This window comes from Thamnophis elegans, chromosome 2, assembly GCF_009769535.1.
Source record: "Thamnophis elegans isolate rThaEle1 chromosome 2, rThaEle1.pri, whole genome shotgun sequence".
In the NCBI taxonomy this organism is placed as follows: Eukaryota; Metazoa; Chordata; class Lepidosauria; order Squamata; family Colubridae; genus Thamnophis; species Thamnophis elegans.
In genome coordinates, this window is record NC_045542.1 from 74,887,320 (window position 1) to 74,907,531 (window position 20,212).

The following is a 20,212-nucleotide window of genomic DNA, read 5'->3' on the forward strand; positions in this document are numbered from 1 at the left end:
AGAAAGCTCAAACTGCTGATTCAATTCTTTCTTTATTATTTTTTTTTCATTTTCATAACATATAATCACATGTATACTATTATATAACCTACATTATATGGTATTATTAAATGCTTACATCAATTCATCTTACCAACCACTCCCAAAAACCAATTATTGGCTCTTCTGCTCCCCATATACCATATTTGTACTTTATCCATCACTTTCTTCTCCCTCTCTCCTCCCCGTCCCTATCTCCTTTCTTCCCTCTGCCATCCTTTCCTTCTCAACTTCCCCTTCCTTTCTCCTTTTTGTCTCTCCCCTTACCACTCCTCATTTCTCTCCTCCTCTTCCCCCCTTACCCTCTCTCCTATCCCTCTCTTCTTCCTTTACCTTTCTTCTCTACTTCCCACTCTTCATCTCATTTACTTGGTGTATTTCAGCTTCTGAGCAAGCTCCATTTTATGTTGATGGTATTTATAATTCCTTTTCAATATACAGTACATATTTAATTTTTCTCCTCCGTTTTAGTAAAAAAATAACTCAATATAACAGAAAAGTATACATATATAGTCATCTGGCTTTTAACATCATCACCCCCAACCTAATTTTGGCTGAGCTGTAGACCTTGTTACAATTCCCCGCTGCTGATTCAGTTCTACAGAGAAATTATTGAGTCTGTCATTTGCATCCCTGTAACTGGTTTGGTTACAGAACCAGACAGGCACAAAATTCAATGGATAATTAGAACTGCAGAAAAAACAATTGCTACCAACCTTCCTACCAACCTGTATACTGCAGGAGTCAAAAAGAGGGCTGAGAAAATATCTACAGACCCCTCATATCCTGGACATAATTTGTTTCAATTTCTACCCTCAAAACGACACCATAGGGCACTGCATGCCAGAACAACTAGACACAAGGACAATTTTTCCCCAAATGCCATCATTGTGCTAAACAACAAATTCCTACAACACTGTCAAACTATTTACTAAGGCTCTATTACTATTATTCTTCTCATCCTTCCTATTACCTATCTCCCACTTATGACTGTAATCATGTTGCTTGTATTTTTATGATTTATATTGTTCTGTTTGTTTCCTAGTATGATTTGATTGCTTAACCTATGACTATCACTAAGTGTTGTATCTTATGATTACCTATCTCCTCCTTCTCATGACTATAGCCATGTTGCCTGTATTTTTATGATTTATATTAATCTTCTAATCATTCCTCCCACCCATTTCCTCCAACTTATGATTGTATGAATGTCACTTGCTTGTATCCTTACTATTTATAGTGATATTGATTGTTTCCTGATTGCTTATTTCTACCCTATGACTATCATTATGTGTTGCACCTTATGATTTGTGATGAATGTATCTTTTATTTTATGTACACTGACAGCATAGGCACCAAAGACAAATTCCTTGTGTGTTCAATAACACTTGACCAATAAAGAATTCTACTCTACTCTGCTCTACTCGACTCGACTCTATTTCACCTTGTTCCATATATAGATTTTGCATGATGACAATGAGATATTCTGAGGATTCCTCTTTATTTAAGTATATTCCACAGCTTCTATTCAAGCAGATATTAATCTCTTTTTGGTATTATTTGGCTCTCTTAATTATCCAGCATTATTAGCAATTATGCCTCAGGTTCCTCAATCTTTTGTAAAAGAAACTTGAAGTTCTGTCATTTCCATAGAGGGCTTTACTTTTTGTGGGATGATGGTAGCATTATTTGTTAGAATAGAAAATTAAATATATTGTACTTTAGTTTCCACAGTTAGTTAAACATAACATAGATTAAGCTATTCTTGGCCAATCATTTGCCAGATTTGCTGACATAAGATCAGTAAAGGTTACAATATTTACTGATATTTCTTCTCTTGCTTACCATGTTTCTGAAAATATTCCATCAATTAGTATAATTTACAGAATGGTAATGACCAGAATGTTGATACAACTATCATCTAATACTATAAATGTCAGGGTTTCAAGTAACACCCCTAATGAAAGAAACATGAGTAGGTTCTGGCTGCTGCCACTGCCAGTTTGCTCAGGGACGTGATGCACACGCACTTGATGCGTGCTATGCATGCCTGCACAGTACTAAAAAATGTTTCTGTGCATGCGCAGAAGCAAAAAACAAGATGGCACCACCATAGGCACCACCAAAAGAACTGGTTCAGCGGTGTGGCAGGCCAAGTTACTACCTACTTGGCCAAACCAGTCTGTACCGGTAGGAACCCACCTCTGGAAAGAAGACTCTGAGGCTTGAGTTGCCTCAAAGTTCCATTTTATTAGAGATGTCATATTGACACATCTGGGAAAACCCAAAAGCTTCCAGGTTTTCCCCACCCAAATGAAAGTTCAAGACCCTGCCCAGCACCCACATGTTCCTCACATGATCCAATCAGGCACCATCTGAATTAAAGATGCTTCTCAGTCACCTCATCACAGCTGCACGACAAAACGGTCCTGACTTTCTGAGAAAGATAGTTATTATGGCTACGTATCATACACATGCTGTATAATCTCCCTCCCATTTGCAATAGATTCTTGTAAGTCGGGACTGTCTTCTAACAAATCTTGGAGGTTGAGTACTGTAGGTTGACAACACATCTTTGCTTGATCTTCTTTAAATCGGTTACTTTTTATTTATTTATTATATTTATATGTCACCCATCTCACTATCAAAAAAATTCTGGGCTATCCATTGGTGACCTTAAACATATTAAACCTATTTCTGAGTTCAAAGATCTTTTGGAAGACTTTTTGTATTTTTCCATGCCTGTTTTTACCCTAGATGTCTTCAAAGTTGTTTTAATACTGCTTCTTGATGCTTCTAGCAGTTTTCTGAATTCTTGTTTAAGTTCCTTCTTGAGATTTTTGTCTTTCTTGACTTTGGTTTCAATTTTCTTCTTGACAATTTCTACAATTTGTTCTAAAATCCAGTTTTCTTCTGTTTCCTGATCTTTGGCAGTCTTTTTTCACATTCATCCCTAATTTTTTAACAACAGCAGGCACATTCTATAGTTTCTATGGTTCTAATAAATGATGTTCAAGACATCAAAGAAATTCCTGATGTTTTCCATGAAAATATCAATAGCACTCAGACATATATACCACTTTACAGTGCTTTACAGTCCTCTCTAAGTGGTTTACTGAGTCAGCCTATTGCCTTCAACAATCTGGAGCCTCATTTTACTGATCTTGGAAGAATGGAAGGCTGAGTCACCCTTGAGCTAGTGAGGATTGAATTTCTGACAGTGAGCTAAATTCATGATCTGTTCCACAGTCAGTTACTGCCCACATTTTGGCTGTTATAACTGAGCTTTACTTTACCAATAAAATTTAGTATACTTCTTAATGTCTACAGATCTTGGCATTCATTCAGATGTATGAAGACTGTTAACAAGAATCCCTGGATAAGCAGACACTTACATGTTGTTTTTCCACTCTATTTCAGATTTCTAGGTCATGTGGTCCAACTACATTTTCATCCTTAATATTTCCAAGAATAGCATTTCAGTCTTCAACCATGCACAACAAATCTGGTTTACATGTTCTTGTAAATTTTGATTTAAACCTGATCATCCAACTCATCAATTTCCTCTTCTTCTGAATCAGTCATTGGAACATAAACTTATATAATCATCATATTAAAGGATTATCCATGCTGACTAATTGATATTGTTCAGCTATTGATATTATTGTAGCCAAGCACTGTTCTTGCTATAACATTCTTCACTATGTAAGTAACATTGTTCCCTCTTTGTTTTTCATGTCCTGAGTAGTAAACAGTGAATCTTCTGACTGAAACTGTCCAATTCTACTCCATCTCACCTTGCTGTTGCCAACTGTGCTAATCTGTACTAGGCTCATTTCATCTTTAACAATACTGATTTTCCTGTGAAAGAATGCTTTATATTCCATGTTGCCACTGTAATTCTGTTTTTGCCATTTTTCCTGCAACTAGAGGTCCCAAAGTCTTCATATTCTGCAAGTCCCTCAATTCTTCTTCAGTTGCATATTGAGTTCCATCTGCTGATAATCATCCAGCATATTATCCTAAATATTGTCTATTTTAACTAATACAGATAGTCCTCAACTTAAAACAGTTCATTTAGTTTCAGTGGCAATGAAAAAAGTGATGTATGACTGTTTTCACTGTTGCAACCTTTGCAGCATTTCCATGATCATGTGATTAAAATTCAGACATTTTGCATTTGGTTCATACAGCATTGCTGAGTGATGTGATCACCTTCTGTAAGCAAAGTCAATGGGAAAACCAGATTCACTTAACAAACAAGTTATTAACTTATCAACTGTACTGATTCATTTAACAGCTGTGTCAAGAAATGTCGAAAATGGGGCAAAACTCACTTAACCAATTCTCATTTAAAAACATACATTTTGGGCTCAATTGTGGTGGTAAATCAGGGACTACCAGTACTTTAAAATATATTTTAATTTTAGAGCATGATGCTGCATCTGAGTTATGTTTTCTCCCGCTTTTAATGCATGCGAAAACAGGGCTTTGAAATCCATCCAGATTCAGTTATTTCCATTTCTTTAATTCACAATATATTCTGGATTTCCAGTGAGGTCACACTAAAATCATAAAGCAAATACTTACATGGTCTGGAAGAAAATTAGGCAGGAAAGGAAATTCCTGTTGCATAGTATAAATGTCAGTCTAATAATCTTATTTCCTCTCTGAGAATTATTAGGGACTCCCAATTTTTGCATAGCGGTTTCTTTTGTACTTAAATGTTTTATTGCTTGAAAAAAGGGAACTTATGCTATATGTTGTAATTCTGTGGCCCTGTGGTTTAAGCCAAGTGTTTTTTTTTCTTTCAGAATTTAAGCAGATATATATATAAGGCAAACCGTGTTTAACAGATAGAACACAATTCAGTGAGGTTACACTACTATTGGCAATAGCTAACAGCTGAAAAGGTAAGAATGTATTTATTTTTCTTCCAAATTTAGGCCTATCAGAATTCCAGTACTTTCCAGTACTGACTAGAAAGAAGTCTATTTGAAATGTACATTAATATTTATTTATGTATCAATTTATTTGTCACTTCTTGTGAGATGGGAAACCAAATAGAAAGAAAGAAAGAAAGAAAGAAAGAAAGAAAGAAAGAAAGAAAGAAGGAAGGAAGGAAGGAAGGAAGGAAGGAAAAGAAAAAAAGAAAGGGAAAGAAAAAAAGATGGACAGATAGACAAATGAATGATAGGAAATAATAGGTGGCAAACTATAGAATTCTAGAGCCCTTTACTGTTCAATATGTTTGTAAATTATTTGATGAGATGTTAGAAAATGATTATCCAATCTGTACATGATGTAATAATAGTAAGGACAGCAAAAATCTAGGGGAACATTATCAGGATTCAGGAAATTTTGAAAACTGGAGCAATGGGCAGAAACAAGCAAAATGAATTTCAACAGGGACAAATACAAAATCTTTATCTGTATAGGAATAATTCCTCTGGGATCAGAGGCAAATCTATGTAGCAGTATACATATGTGAACAAGATCTGGGATCTTGGTGGATCATAGATGGTGTACTTCTTTGAGGAAAATGTACCCAGCAGATCCTTAATTAAATTGTTAAGGATCTTAGAAGGGAATTATTAGAAATGTTGTTATGATTAGCTTGGTGAAGGGAAGTCTCTAGGCAGGCCTCTTTAAGTTGTCAGGAAAAACATGCGGAAGACTTTTTCAAAGAAAGGGTAATGAGCAATGGGTTTTATCTTACAAGGATACAGTTTTTTGCTGAACTTCAGGAAAACTGTCTGAACAAAACTAGTACAATTTCCTCAGAATGATGAAGTCTTTTCTGTTGAAGGTTTTCAATAGAGAATGATGGATTATCTTTTATTCTTATACTGCTTTGAGGTCTTGTGTTTTTGTATTTATTGTTTGGGGCATGTATTGCAATTATTCTAATATACCCTTTTTTTAAAAAAAATCAAACCAGGTCCAATAATAATCCAAAGAAACTAGTTAAGATGTATCAATTGTAAAATAATATGAAAGACAGACTAATTTCAACCCCTGAATAATTTAAAACAGAGAAATTATGTTAAATTTACTGAAAATAAAGTAATAAATGCAGATTATTTTTGCCCCATTAAATCTTCCTAGTGTGGGACAAATAACCTTTCTTTTGCTATTGGAGTTACCACAATTTCAACAATTTTCATTTCTTAGCACTAAACCCTTTCTGTTTGCAGCATCAAAACCATTGCATTTCTCTGATCATTCAAACATCAGAAGGAAAGGATAGGTTTATGGTATCTGACAGGGACGTGCAGTCAGGGGAGGCACAGGAGGCAAAGCCTCACCACTGTCATCATGAAAAGAAAAAAAAATGTAAAAGGAAAAAGGCAAGAGCTGAGGTCAGGCTGAGCTAGTTGCTGCCAGAATCACCATGGATGACTCTGCTTAGTGCTTAACTGTTTAAAAAAGCCTCTAAAAAAGTGCCCTCTACAGGATGAGGCGGGAGAACGATGTGCCTCACCTTGTCTGGCGTTTTATGATCACTCGAGCAGAGTTAAGCAAGAGTTAAAATTCCTGACATAGATGAGGCACGTCATTCTCCTGCCTCCTCCTGTTCCTCCTCTTCCTCCCTCCTGGGCACTTTTTAGAGGCTTTTTTTAAACAGATAAGCACTAAGCAGAGTCATGACTCTGGCAACAACTAGCTCAACCTGACCTCAGCTCTTGCCTTTTTCCTTTTACATTTTTTTTTCTTTTCATGATGGCAGGCAAGAGCAGAGTTGAAATCCTCTCTGAAACAGCTGGAAAAGTGTGGGTTGGACAGAGGGGGAGAAATTCCAACTTCATCCTCCTGGTGCGGGGCTTTGGGCAAAGGCTGGAGGGAAGTGCTCTCCCTCTCCAAGTGTAGTTTGATTGCAGGCAGAGCCACGTTGTCTTTTCAAACCTGTAATCAGTGAAGCTGGGCTGGATCCTTCCGGGGCTGGGGGAAAGTGTGTGTGTGCTGCAATAGGGCTCTTTGACTGGCTTCCTGACTCCCTCCAATCCAACTTGTGTGTTTGTGTGTGTGTGTGTGTGTGTGTGTGTGTGTGCTTCTTTGAGAGAGAGTTTGTTTGAATGAGAGAGGCAAGGGGATAGGAGAGGTAGTCCAATCCAACTTCTGTGTGTGTGTGTGTTTGAGAGCGGGGGAGGGAGGGAGAGAGGGAGGAAGGGAGGGAAGGGAGAAAAAAAAGAAAAAGAAAGAAGGAAACTTATTTAGCAAAGGAGAAAAACAAATGCTGTCGCTTTAAATCGGAACAAAGCATGCCTGGCTGTGGAATTCTGGGAGTTGAAGTCCACAAGTCTAAAAAAATTGCTGCCTCACCAGCCATAAACCTCACCGCACGTCACTGGTATCTGAGTACCCTGATACTCTATTTTATTTTCAGTCTAACTTGCTTGGTGCAACTCTATAGTTTCCATTAAATATTTTAGCCCTTGCTTTTAGCAACTAACATATTCTATAGGTTGGGTAGTAGGATTTAAGGCTCTGCTAGCTTTATGCCATGATTGTAAATGGGATTATTTTATTAAAGATTGCTGCCAGTATCAAGAAAATGCATTGCAGATAAGATGTCAATGCGTAAGATATAGAGGAAGATAGTTCACAATGTAAATAAATCCATGAAATATCTTGACCCTTCATTTATAAATATGCAAGCCTCTCAAATAATGATTGGTGCAATCATATAGAGTTTCTCTTTTTAATCTTTACTTTTATTTATTTATTTTTCCTTACAGATGACATTCATCATATTTATCCTGATGTTTACACTGACTTTGGTTGCTCACAGAGAAGCAACACAAGAAATAAGAGCAAGTGGTATGTCACTGAGTTTTGGAATGAAATTTTGTAGTAAATTGCAATGTGTTAATTACTTGATAAGACTCCATTTTACATCCAGGAACTTAAAATGGCATACAGACAGGAGTGGGATTCAGCCGGTTTGCAGTTCAGGTGAACCGGACGCTAATTTTGCATCCAGTTCACCAAACTGGTTGTTGCAAGGACTGGCTGGCTCCACCCACTCTGCCCCACCCCTCCCAGGAGTCTCCATGTGGCCCGTTCATCATGTCAGGTAAGTGCAGGGCTCACATGGAGGCTCCGGAAGGATGAAAAATGGGCCTCCCGGAAGACTACAAACAGGATCATTTCCACCTCTGGAGGGCCTCTGGAGCCCAGGAGTAACCATTTTTGTACTCCTGGAAGCTCAAGAAAAGCTTCCGGAGCCTGGGGAGAGTGAAAATGCTGCCCCCCTGTGGTGCAGGAGGCCGAGTAGGCCACGCCTACCCAGCAACCGGGCATTTTTCAATCCCAGCCCTGTATACACAGTACACTTCCTCTAATTTTTCTCCACAACAATCCAGATAGTTTTGCATGAAACTGGCCTAGTAAGCTTCTATTATTAAGAATAGACTTGAATAATATCTTCTTCACCAAAACATACTGCACCAAATTAACTCTATGTATGGTTTTGCTATGCAGGCCTTAGAACACTTCAAATGCAATCCCAAAGATTTATTTTCAATACATCTTTACCATGAAACACTTTATAAACCTTAAAATCCTTAGCAAAACAAACTGAGTACAATCATCCTAGGCATCACAGGGAGAGGCCAATCGTTCCAAATGATGATATTGCTTATATCAATATACCTCTTTTGAAAAGATATATATGTAGTAATAACATTTATATAGCTGCCCATTTTAAAACCAACTCAGCATAGCTTAGAACCAATAAAAATATATAGGGATAAAACCAGCAACAATAAATTAAAAACACAAATGCCTCAACCACATTTCCCCTGACTTTACTCTGTCCCATTCTAGTGGAAGAGCCAGGTCTTCAGAACACCAAGTTCAATCTGAAGCTGGGAAAAAGTCAAAATAATCATTGTGGAACAATTGATTTAAAGTCATGATGTTCACGTCTGCTCAAACTTTGCAATAAAACAGTTTCTCTCTTATGTTAAAGAAGAATTCAATAATTAATTAAAGATTCAGGAGTTTCGGTATCCAAACCCAAACTGCATCCCAGTATAGTCTAAAGATTTCTCATTGCCTGCACTTCTGAAAAATCAAATACTTTTTCTATTAAATGTTATTGCAAGAACATGTCACAAGTGCAAGGGAAATAGTTAACTTTCCAGAATAGTTGTGTTTGGTATATCTTCCTGCAATAAATAAAGAGAAAGAAATGGAAGAAGATGTGCTTGACTTCTCCTTGCTCATTAACAATAGAAATGTAGAGGAAGTTATGCTGCTTTTTAAACAGCAGTGATTTCCAGGATAGTCTTAGTTTGTTGATCAGGTTAGGCCAAGGCAAAAAAGCAAAATAAAAAAAAGCATACCTCATTTTTTCTCTCCCTTAATAAATATTGGCAACTACCACACATGGAATACAGGTAGTCCTCAACTTACAACTGTTTATTTAGTAACAGTTCAGAGTTAAAATAGCACTGAAAAAACTTACAGCCTGTCCTAGCACTTAAGAATTGTGCAGCATCCCTATGGTCACATGATCAAAAATTGAGCATTTGGCAATGGGCATGTATTTGCAGGGGTTATGGTCAAGGGTGAAATCAACTTACCTTCGCTACTACAAAAACGGGACATTATGATGTCTAGGTGGATAGGTAGAACGTCCCGCCCCCACCACTACTGGTCCACCCAAACCAGATAGAACCAGCTGAACTGCACCACTAGTTGCGGTGCCCTGGGTCATGTGATCACTATTTCTGACCTTCCCAGCTGGCTTCTAACAAACAAAGTAAATGCAAGAAGCTGGCTTTGGTTAACAACTGTGTGATCCACTTAACTGCAGTGATTTGTTTACCTAGCGTAGTAAAAACAGTTGTAATATCAGGTGTGACTTACTTAATAACTACCTTGCTTCGCAACATAATTTATGGTCCCAATTCCAGTCATAAGTTGAAGACTATCTGTAAGTCTATGGCAGTAATTGATTTGACAATGAGTAACTACAAGCATTCCTTGTAGGAATATTGTAAATGTTGAATAGAATATTCTGTTCCACAAGGGTTCGAGATAGAAATGAAACTATGGTGTACTAAATGGTCACGTATACAATGTCTATGCTGCCAGCTAATTGTAACTCTGTACCAGAATCAAAAGAAAAATGTTATCACATAACAGATGTACATGGGAGTTCACTATTTATTTACATATTTAAGAAAATGTATACGGCCACCCAACTCACTTTCAGTGACTCTGGGTGGTTTACAAAGATAAAAACTTATTATTTTTTTAAAAAGCAATAACCCCCCAATTCCCTCATGAGAACAATCAATCGAATAAGTCACTTGATGAGTTTCATCCCACTCTGGACTCCCCAGGCCCATTGGCAAAACCAGGTCTTCAGGGTCTTGTGAAAGAGTGTCAAATTGGGGAGCAATCTTATTTCTGTTCTTCAGGGATGGAGCCACCGCAGTCAAGCTTCTTCTTGGGCCCGTTAGATGTACTTTCTTCTGCTAGATGAACCTCCAATATGGAGACATTAAATATTAATTTAATTAATTTCTTGCAGGTCAGAGGTAGAAACAGAGCTTTACCCAAACTGCACACTTTATTAGATTATTCTGAAGCTGTTGTCTTTTGTTCATGGGTTCACTATGATATCTGCTTAAGGACAAGTACTGTTTTGATTTGCATGTGGTATAATCTTTACTTTTTAAAACTAAGTGATGTAATGTAAGAACGTGTTAGCATTTTCAAGGTACATGCACTGGGTTCTAGATGAACCAGTTGGTTGATCACTGCCTACCTTTTAGAGTTTTACAACTTAATGATTTTACAATGTTCAGAGCACTTTGTAGAATCCCAGTGGTCTTCAGATAATTCAGCACTTCCCAAAAACCTGACACTCATCTGCGACACATCTGAAAGTCAGCATGGATCGGTTTGTTGGAAGAAAAACCTGAAATGGGTAGGAAATGGCAGGACTTTGAAGATAAGAGTTAGAGGGACTCCGGATGCTGGCAATTATACTTGTTGGAGTAACACTACACAGGAGCTTCTAAGTTCCAATGCTGTTTACATTACAAAGAAGAATGAAAAAGGAGAAATAGATGAACCAATCCTCAAGAAAGGTAAGATTCGGAGCAGTATCAATACTGTGTACTGTTTCTTCTTTTTAAAATATAACTTTATTGAAGAATTTTAAGAAGATAAAAGTAATACAAATGTTCTCATTTAAATTATAGCATAATATACATTTCCCTACTATTCCAACAATATTTTATATTCAAAATTCTTAGCCATTTTACCATACATTTTTCACTTGTTCATCTGCAATTTTAAATTTTAGCAAAACTTTTGGCAATTACTTGCTTGTCATTTGTACATAATTCAGTTTCAAATTCTGTCTTTTGATACTCAGTTTCAAATGTGCTGTTATCTATCTTGAACCTTTCTCTTAGCTATGCATACAAAAAGTAGTAAAAACTAAATCCCTATGCAACCAATTGTTCTCTTGATTTCATCTTATATTCTCCATGTTCTTGTTCAAAAAATTCTCAATGTTCTTGTTCAAATAACTCTCAATAAGTTAACCATTTCTCTTTAGCTTCTGTTACTTTCCTATAAATTGTTTCTGTGCCGAGACCCATGAAGGTATTTTGGGGTATTGGTATTGTGGAGTGCTTCTCACAGTTCTTTCTCAGTTTAGAGATCCTGTCAATGAAATTTAGTCCAGCAGTTTCAAGTTTTTCAGAGTTTTGAAGTGATTTAGCAGAAAAACCCCAAATGTTACCCAGAAATTCCCTAAAAGTGTTCAGGAATTTTTCAGATTCCATCAAACAATCTGATAGATTTCTTACTTCTACAGTTGTGAATAAGTTGTGACAGCTAAATTTCAAAATGAAGGGATCCAATGATTACAGTGGAACGAGATTACAACACTCTAACCCACTTACTTGACCAAGGGTACTTCCATACTACATTCTTAAGGTGATCCTGTCCAATTCTCACACTGATTGATATAAATGAAACCATTTTAAGAAAATTCTGTCTAGATCAAGATGATAGACAATTCCACAGCAGTTATGCCATTTCTTTTTCTCTCACTAGATATGCATCCATTCATATTAAATTTGAAAAATGCAATACAACATTAACAAAGTTAAAACATCAATATGCAGTACAATGATCAGGTTTAAAGTAAATGTTCCTTTTTTACATTTTCCCTGTTGGGCTCCAAAATCAATGCTTCAGTTGTTATTACCAATGATGTTCCAATAATAACATTTGCCTGACATGCAAAAAACAAAAACAAAACCAATCATGCAAAACCTGGGGATTATATTTTTAGAGGTTTTTTTCTTTCCCACAGTCAACTACTTTAATGCTTTTTCTTTTTTTCCCCCAAGTATATCATTTTATCAGTTTTGCTATTATTTATAAGGAAAAGGGGTATTACTCTGGCTCCTAAATAGCCCAGCATGTTATAAAAGAAACATTCTAGTATTTGATTGGTCAACCTATTGAAAAAATAATGGCAGTATAAATTGAGGACAAGTAGTAAGTGTTATTGTCTGCTCTTGCCCAACAGATCTGATCAATGATCCATACTTACAATAACCTGCCATGTGGCTATCCCCCAAATTAAGATGTTTAGGAATAGTTATATGGACTTGATAGCTGTCATCAAGCTGTGAGAAAGTTAGGAAACAGTTTCAGCATGAGAATTGAGACCCGCAAAACTATATTTAATCCAACAGTGTTAGCTAAGGAAGCAAATGCTCTATATACCTTGTAGAACCCCTAAATTATCCAATAGTAATCCATTATATACAGACTCTTGACACTAGGATTTGTTAGCACAAGAATCCTAAATATGCGATGCAATCAAGAATTGGATGCAATGTATCATGGGCAGAACTTTAGAGACAGAAAGCCTAGTCCTAAATGCCCATGTCCTTTTGTCAATCTTTCCATCCCTCCCTCCCTCCCTCCCTCTGTCTCTCTCTTTCAGTAGTAGTAGTAATAGTAGTAGTAGTAGTAGTAGTAGTAGTAGTAGTAGTAGTAGCAGCAGCAGCAGCAGCAGCAGCAGCAGCAGCAGTAGTAGTGTTGAAGGCAAAGCTGATCAAAAGCTAACTTGGAACTGGTTAAGATCAGGAGCACTGAAAAAAGAAACAGAAGGCTTTATTCTGGCAGCTCAAGAACAAGCCTTAGCCACAAACTATATGAAGGCAAAAATTCAACATGTTACCACCAACAGCAAATGTCACCTCTGTAATGAGAAAGATGAGACCGTCGACCACTTGATCAGTGGGTGCAGCAAAATTTCACAAACTGACTATCTACAACGCCATGACCGCATTGCTATGTTCATTCACTGGAAATTGTGCCAAAAGTTTGGATTTGAGGACAGCAAAAACCACTGGGAACATCAGGTTGAGAAGGTTTTTGAGAATGAGAAAGTCAAGATCTTGTGGGACTTCAGATTTCAGATTGACAGGAACTTGGCCCACAACACACCTGACATAACAATAGTTGAAAAGAAAAAAAGTATGGTTCATTGACATTGCAATACCTGGAAACGCACGAAACAGCAAGAAAAAAAATCACAAAGTACCGGAACTTTCAAATTGAAGTTGAGCAACTGTGGAAAAACAAATCATGTGTTGTCCCGATTGTAATTGGAGCCCTTGGAGCAATACCCAAAGGGCTACCTCGCTATTTGGAAATTTTAAATTTATCAGACTTGAACATTCTGACTCTACAAAAAAAAACACCATACTTGGAACAGCTTATATCCTCCGACGTTACCTTAACAGTTCCTAGGTCCTTGGTTAGGACTCGAGCTGTTGAGCTACCAACCAGCCCCAAAGGCTATGAATCTCACCAAAGATTAACCAAATAATAATAATAATAATAATAATAATAATAATAATAATAATAATAACAACAACAACAACAACAACAACAACAACAACCAATTCCTTTCTGGAAAGACAGAAACAGTTTTTCTTCCCTGAAGGAAGAGAATGAAAATAATTATGTTCCCCAATGTTTCCTTCACATGGACAAACACAACTTATTTCTCAATGCACAAACAGCAAGGTTATTTATGTTTCTTTACCTGCTTGTGGAAAGGGAATAGAATTAAGGATGGGAATGGGAAGGGTTTTTCTAATCAAGAATGTATTTTGGAATATTGTTTGGACTACTAATAATATTTCCACTATAGATAAAGAAGAAAAATTATCACCAACAAGAATAAGGTGTGGCCAGACCTCTTCCTGTCTTTGCAGAGATAGTGGGAAAAAGTATATACATTTAATTAACTAATATTAATAACATAGAATTCAAATGATTGGAAAGAGAGAATAGCATGAACATTCAGAAACAATCTTGAAATTTTTTTTGTGGATCAGAATTATTATGTACCTTGTACCATAATATAATCTACTTGTGTATATTTGCAAAATAATTTCTCACATTGTTTTATTCATCTTGATGCTTTCAATGCCCTGAAAATGCCCTGCATTAAATCATAAATTAAAAATAATCACTAGCATGCTCTAAAACATGCTGTACTTTAAGGCCATTTTATTTTTGCCCTCTAGATCCAGAGAAAAAGGTCTATTTCTACTGTGAAGCAAATAATTATTCAGGGAACTTCACATGCTTTTGGAAAGTGCAGAGTCCAAATCCAAACCTGAAATTTCAGATTGAATATGAAGATGAAAATCAAAATAAGTAAGTCATTTAATATATTATTATATTGAGCATATAATTGTTATATGCAGGTTAAAAGGAAGGTCAAGAATCAGGGAAGGATGCATGGATTATCTGCATCTTCCAAATACCCTGATCAAAAAGCTGTTTGTGAAAAAGGGACAAGTGATGATGCCTGAACTGTGACATAAACTCTGTCTCTTAAGCACTTTCATGTGATATTGCAGTGCAAGAAAGAGGGAGCAGCGATGTCATAGTACAATTACCATTCTTTTGAAACTTCAGTAGAATTAGGAATGATTGCTTATGTGCTTTAGAATGATGTCAATTAAACTCAATAAAATCAAATTTGTTAATGAAGTAGAATACATAGTGAAGCATTGTGTATGAAATATTCTTTAAGAGATGAATGAGCCAATAATGTAATGGCTGATAGCATTGGGCTTGTCATATTGTCTAAGCTAGAGCAAAGTGAATGTTCATGATTATTACAATGTGTAGTCTTTATCTACTGGTAAAATTATCTAATCCATGAAAACTAATTATGGGATAGAGCTATTAAATTTTCCGTTACCATGAGAGAATTCAGTGTAACTAACAATACTAACAATTATACAAGGGCAACCTTCTAGAACTTATTTTCTGAAGTCTATATTTATTTATCTTCATTGCTGATGTTTTAAATTTGATAATTAGTTAAAAAAAAGAGGTAGAAATCCTGGCTAAATTGGATCTTGGCTTTAAATGCAGGTCTGCATCACGAACAATGATTTGTGACATTAAGTCTGACAAAACAAACACAGAATATTCGGCTTCCTGCAGAAGAGAAAATCCCTGTTCATATACCGAGGAGTATGGACTAATTGCAGTGTCTCTTCATGTTTTTTTGACGGATGTATTTGTCTATGAAAAACATACCAGAAGTTTCTTTATCAAGGACATCTGTAAGTCATGTAAAATACTTCATTTTGTCAATTCAACAGGCTGAGAGAACAAAAAAACATACAAACCCAATTTCCATCTACAAAAATAATTTCTCCTTTTGGCTGCAATATATAATATGGACAGCAGAGGACAACATAAGCTTATTTGTGAGCCTTTCTGAGAGAAAAGAAGGTGTCATTTCCCAATAAAAATATGTGAATGGCTTTTTTTGAAATCAAAACAATTTGTGGGACAAGAATAAACAATGCACTTATCCAAATCAGGATTGTTTAATAGTAATCTCATTTCAGGGGTCATGTTTACATTTGAAAACCATCCTGCCCATCAGGCTTACAATGTCTTTGATTTTCCACATAGTTCAAATCCAAGTCAAGTTGAGTTTCAAATAGCTTCTTGACAACGGTTCACCGACAAATGCGCGCCTGGCAAATGCGTGCTGCCAAAACCACACCGACAAAAACCGCGACGTCGAAAGCACACCCACTAAAGCACTCGACAAATGTGCGCCGACAAAAGCGCGCCATCAGAAACAAAATGAAAACAACGCGAAAACAATGTTAACAACCCTTACCCTAACCCTTACCTTTACCCTTACCCTAACCCTAACCCTAATCCTAACCCAATAACCCTAATCGCGCTTTTGTGGGCACGGTTTTGTCAGCACGCTTTAGTGGGTGTGCTTTTGACGTTGCGGTTTTGTCGCTGCAGTTTCATCGGCGCGCATTTGTCGGGCACGCATTTGTTAGGTAACGCTTGACAACTGTCTGGAAGTTGCTACTGCTTTCCTTTTTCTAGCCAAGGTAATTCCAATTAGTAGGAGTATCAGGTACTAATCAGGTAAATCAGCTAATAACCAGACCTGCTTAATCTTTTTACTACATGCCAAGGTGAGCACACAGATCATCTGGCTAATTTTCGCAGAAATTTGACACCATTTACGATGATCAAAGTGAATAAATTTTTAAATACATGTATGTAATCTGGGTGAGCTCCCTCTGAATCAGTGATGGGATTCAGCCAGTTTGCACCACTTTGGGAGAACAAGTTGGTAACTTTCTAAGCAGTTTGGTGAACTGGTTGTTGGGAGAAATCATTAGGGCAGAGAACCGGTTGTTACATTATTTGAATCCCACCACTGCTCTGAATGTACTGGACTCTAACTCCCTTAATCTGATCATTAGCCATGCTGATTGGTGCTTCTGGGAATTGTAGTCTAGAATATTTAGAGGTCCACAAATGTGTTAATTCTGATATAGTCAACCCAGATTTTCATACAAAAACTATACTGTAGGCTTCAAGGAAACATATACAGTATATTGGCTCAAGAAGAACTTTCATGTGGTCACCCTTCTTTGACTATCACCTTTCTTATTCTGAAATATTCAAATATATTGAATTGGTTCCTGCCAGTTTTCTCCCATAATAAAAGAGCAAGCAGCTAATATGCAATCATATTGCGGCCTTAAAATAAATGTGATCCTTCTTGACCTCATTAAAAATGACAAGCATTAATAGTATGTAATAATTTAAAAGTCTAACTAAAATAGATACAGTTACGTATAATATTCATTTACTTGTTTTATGCAGTAAAGCCGGATATTTCTCCGTGCCATGTTACCAGAACTGGCAAATTGATTTTGTTACATCCTACAACCTGGAGCACCCCAGTTTCTTATTTTGGGCTTACTTACCAGATCAAAATCGTTTTCAACAATAATGAAGAGGTAATTTTTTTAAGCACATGTACTTTCTTTGAAGATATTTTAAGATGCACAGCTGCAGAACTATGATAATAATGAGAATAGGAAGTAAGATAGAAGCAGACAATCTGGTGTAGGCAGGTCTGCTATCCAATATAAGTTTGGTTAAAATCTCTGCAATATTGGATTTTAATCAAATTGGCTGAAGTAACTCAAAATCTGTGACAAGTATCAAGTTGTCTATCTCTGTTTTATCGCATGTATTTTTGGTGAATTAATAGAAATAGAATTCTTTTGATTACTGTGATAGATATTTTTTTGTTCCTTTGTTGTTTCAATCTATGTCTTGTTCTGTTTATGCGTTTCAAATACAATTTCTAAAAAAAAATTAGAATACTTTATTGGCATAATGAAAATCTGGAAAGATCATCTATAGGGAGAAGGTCTACAGATAAAGGTATTGAACTAAGATCAAGGAGACCTAAGCTCAAATTCTCATGTGATCACAGAACCCACTAGGTTTTACCAGTCACATTCTCTCAACTGAACCCGAAAGCAATAGCACTTAGACTTTTATTCTGCCTCACAGTGCTTTACGGCCCTCTCTAAGCAGTTTACAGAGTCAGCATATGGCCCCCAACAATCTGGGTCCTCATTTTACCCACCCCAGAAGGATAGAAAGCTGAATCAACCTTGAGTCTGGTCAGATTCGAACTACCAAATTGCAGACAGTTGGCAGTCAGCAGAAGTCACCTGAAGTATTGCACTCTAACCAATGCACCACTGCAGCTCTAGATTTGATAGATTTGTTATGAAAACAGAACGAGGAGGGATTTATAATTCTCATTTTTTTTACTCCTAAAACAAGGGCAAGATTCACACATAATCAGAATTGAACTGAATGAAATTCAACGTCTCCATCCTTGTCTATCTCAATTTAGAATTGACATCCTTTCTGGAAACTCTATGCTTTTTAGGCTTATGTGCTTGGTAAATGAATTTACAATGCATTAAATGAAAGTTGTAATTTTATTCTCAGATTTCTGAAGTTGATCATTCATTATTGCTTCAACATGGAGACAACATGACCATTACTAAGAAATTGTGTCGCTTTTCTGGTTACCGCTGCTTAATTCGATCCCGGGATCATTATAACAGCCATTCTGCTTGGAGCAATTGGTCAGATTGCAGGTATGATTAAATAGAGCTCATTTTTAGTGGTCAGCAACAGTTTTGTTGCATGAGTTTATAATAGGTTTTTTTTTTTTTTACAGTCACTTTATATTATTTGTAAAACCTGAATATTTCTTTTAGGCAGAAAAAAAAATGTGTTGCATACAATAGATTATTCAAGAGAAACCTTATTATACAAATGTTCTGATTCCTAATATATCTACTTGCACATATTAACTAATATTTTTTTTAAACCCAACAATTTTTATTGATAGTGATTCATAAGGGGAACAATACAGCCACATGGTGTTGCTATATTGTTCATAACATACAAGAAACCAAATTGCTATTTTGCTAATTTTGCCTAAGAAATCAGGAGCCAGAGCGGTTCAAATGAAAACAGGTTTATTTATGTTAACATTCTCTACAAGAATATGAAGTAATAATGATCAAAGTAAATTGGCGATATATAAGAGTCAGTGGAATTCAAGGTGGGCTGGACTTAGATTTCTTGTGGGAATGAAGGGACTCAAGGCTGATAGCACGCTTGATCTCTCCCTTGGCCTCAACCAAGTCACCTCCTATAGTTTAACCATATGCTGTTTCCCTATCATCTCCTTCTGAAGTTTTATTTTTCCCCATAATTAATAGATTTAGTCTACTAAAATTATGGCTTTTATGCTTCATTTTCTTCAGAGTAGAAACTTTTGAGGAGTTACTAGCTTTCCTCCATTCTTTAAAAAAGTATTGAGAAAGAAAGATAACACAACAGAGTTTCTCTAAATCTTAAATTAGTTAACTTACATTGTTGAATATTGACATTTGAATAAGATTGTGAAGCAGAAACCTTTTTTTTTGTCCTCTCTTGTCAGGGAGATTTTTCAGGCCACTGAATATTTCAAATATATGGAAAAACTGTTTAAATGTATGATGAGAGGGAGAGTTGGGGAGGAATGAATATTGCAAGCAATAACAATTCAATATTTAACTCCCCTGCATTTTTTCCCTTCCTCCCATACTGTGTTCAAAAAGTAGAGCCATGGGTAAAAGTCATGACAGTGAACAGCCTTTGAGCTTATTAATTCTTTCCTCTTTCTTTTAAATAAGGGATTGGGGTTAAGCAAAAGCAAACTGAAGTAAGAAGTTATGCATAGTTCATTATCTTACTTACCAATCACTTTGTCTAATTATCAAATAGCCAGTTCCAAATTATCATCATTGGATGAGGATTTCCTGTGCTTTAGTGAAAGCCAGTTTTGTGCCATGATTAAGGTATTAAACTTGACTTTGGAGGACTTCAAAGTCTTGCCTTAGGCATAAAGCCAGCTGGGTGATCACGTGCCAGTTAGTCCCTGTTAGCCCTGGGAAGCAGGCAATGGCAAACCACTTCTGAAATTGTACCAAGAAAAATGCAGGGACTAGTCCAGGCAATCACAAGAAGTCAACAATGCCTCTAACACACCAGTCCCTGAAAAAGTATTTTAAAATAAAAACAGTGATATATCTTTCAGACTACTACTCTTTCTGTTCAAAAGGATTGGCAAAAAAATCATAAAAGCAAGTGGTTGTTTAGAGATAATATGAATAGAGATAAAATATTAAGCCAAATTCTCCAAGTGGACTTGCTAGAGATAACAAGTCTTTGTCTAGAGATA

At 36.3% G+C, this 20,212-nt stretch overlaps 1 protein-coding gene across 1 annotated transcript in view; it reads left to right on the forward strand.

Moving 5' to 3' along the window:
* The first annotated feature begins 8,109 nt into the window (after nt 1–8,109).
* IL12B (interleukin 12B) overlaps nt 8,110–20,212 on the forward strand; it is a 29,314-nt gene continuing 17,211 nt past the window's right edge. The window contains exons 1-6 of the mRNA XM_032239040.1: nt 8,110–8,116; nt 10,863–11,147; nt 14,628–14,760; nt 15,490–15,683; nt 17,272–17,408; nt 18,424–18,575. Coding sequence (XP_032094931.1) covers nt 8,110–8,116; nt 10,863–11,147; nt 14,628–14,760; nt 15,490–15,683; nt 17,272–17,408; nt 18,424–18,575 — 908 coding nt within the window. The remainder of the gene's footprint in view (nt 8,117–10,862; nt 11,148–14,627; nt 14,761–15,489; nt 15,684–17,271; nt 17,409–18,423; nt 18,576–20,212) is intronic.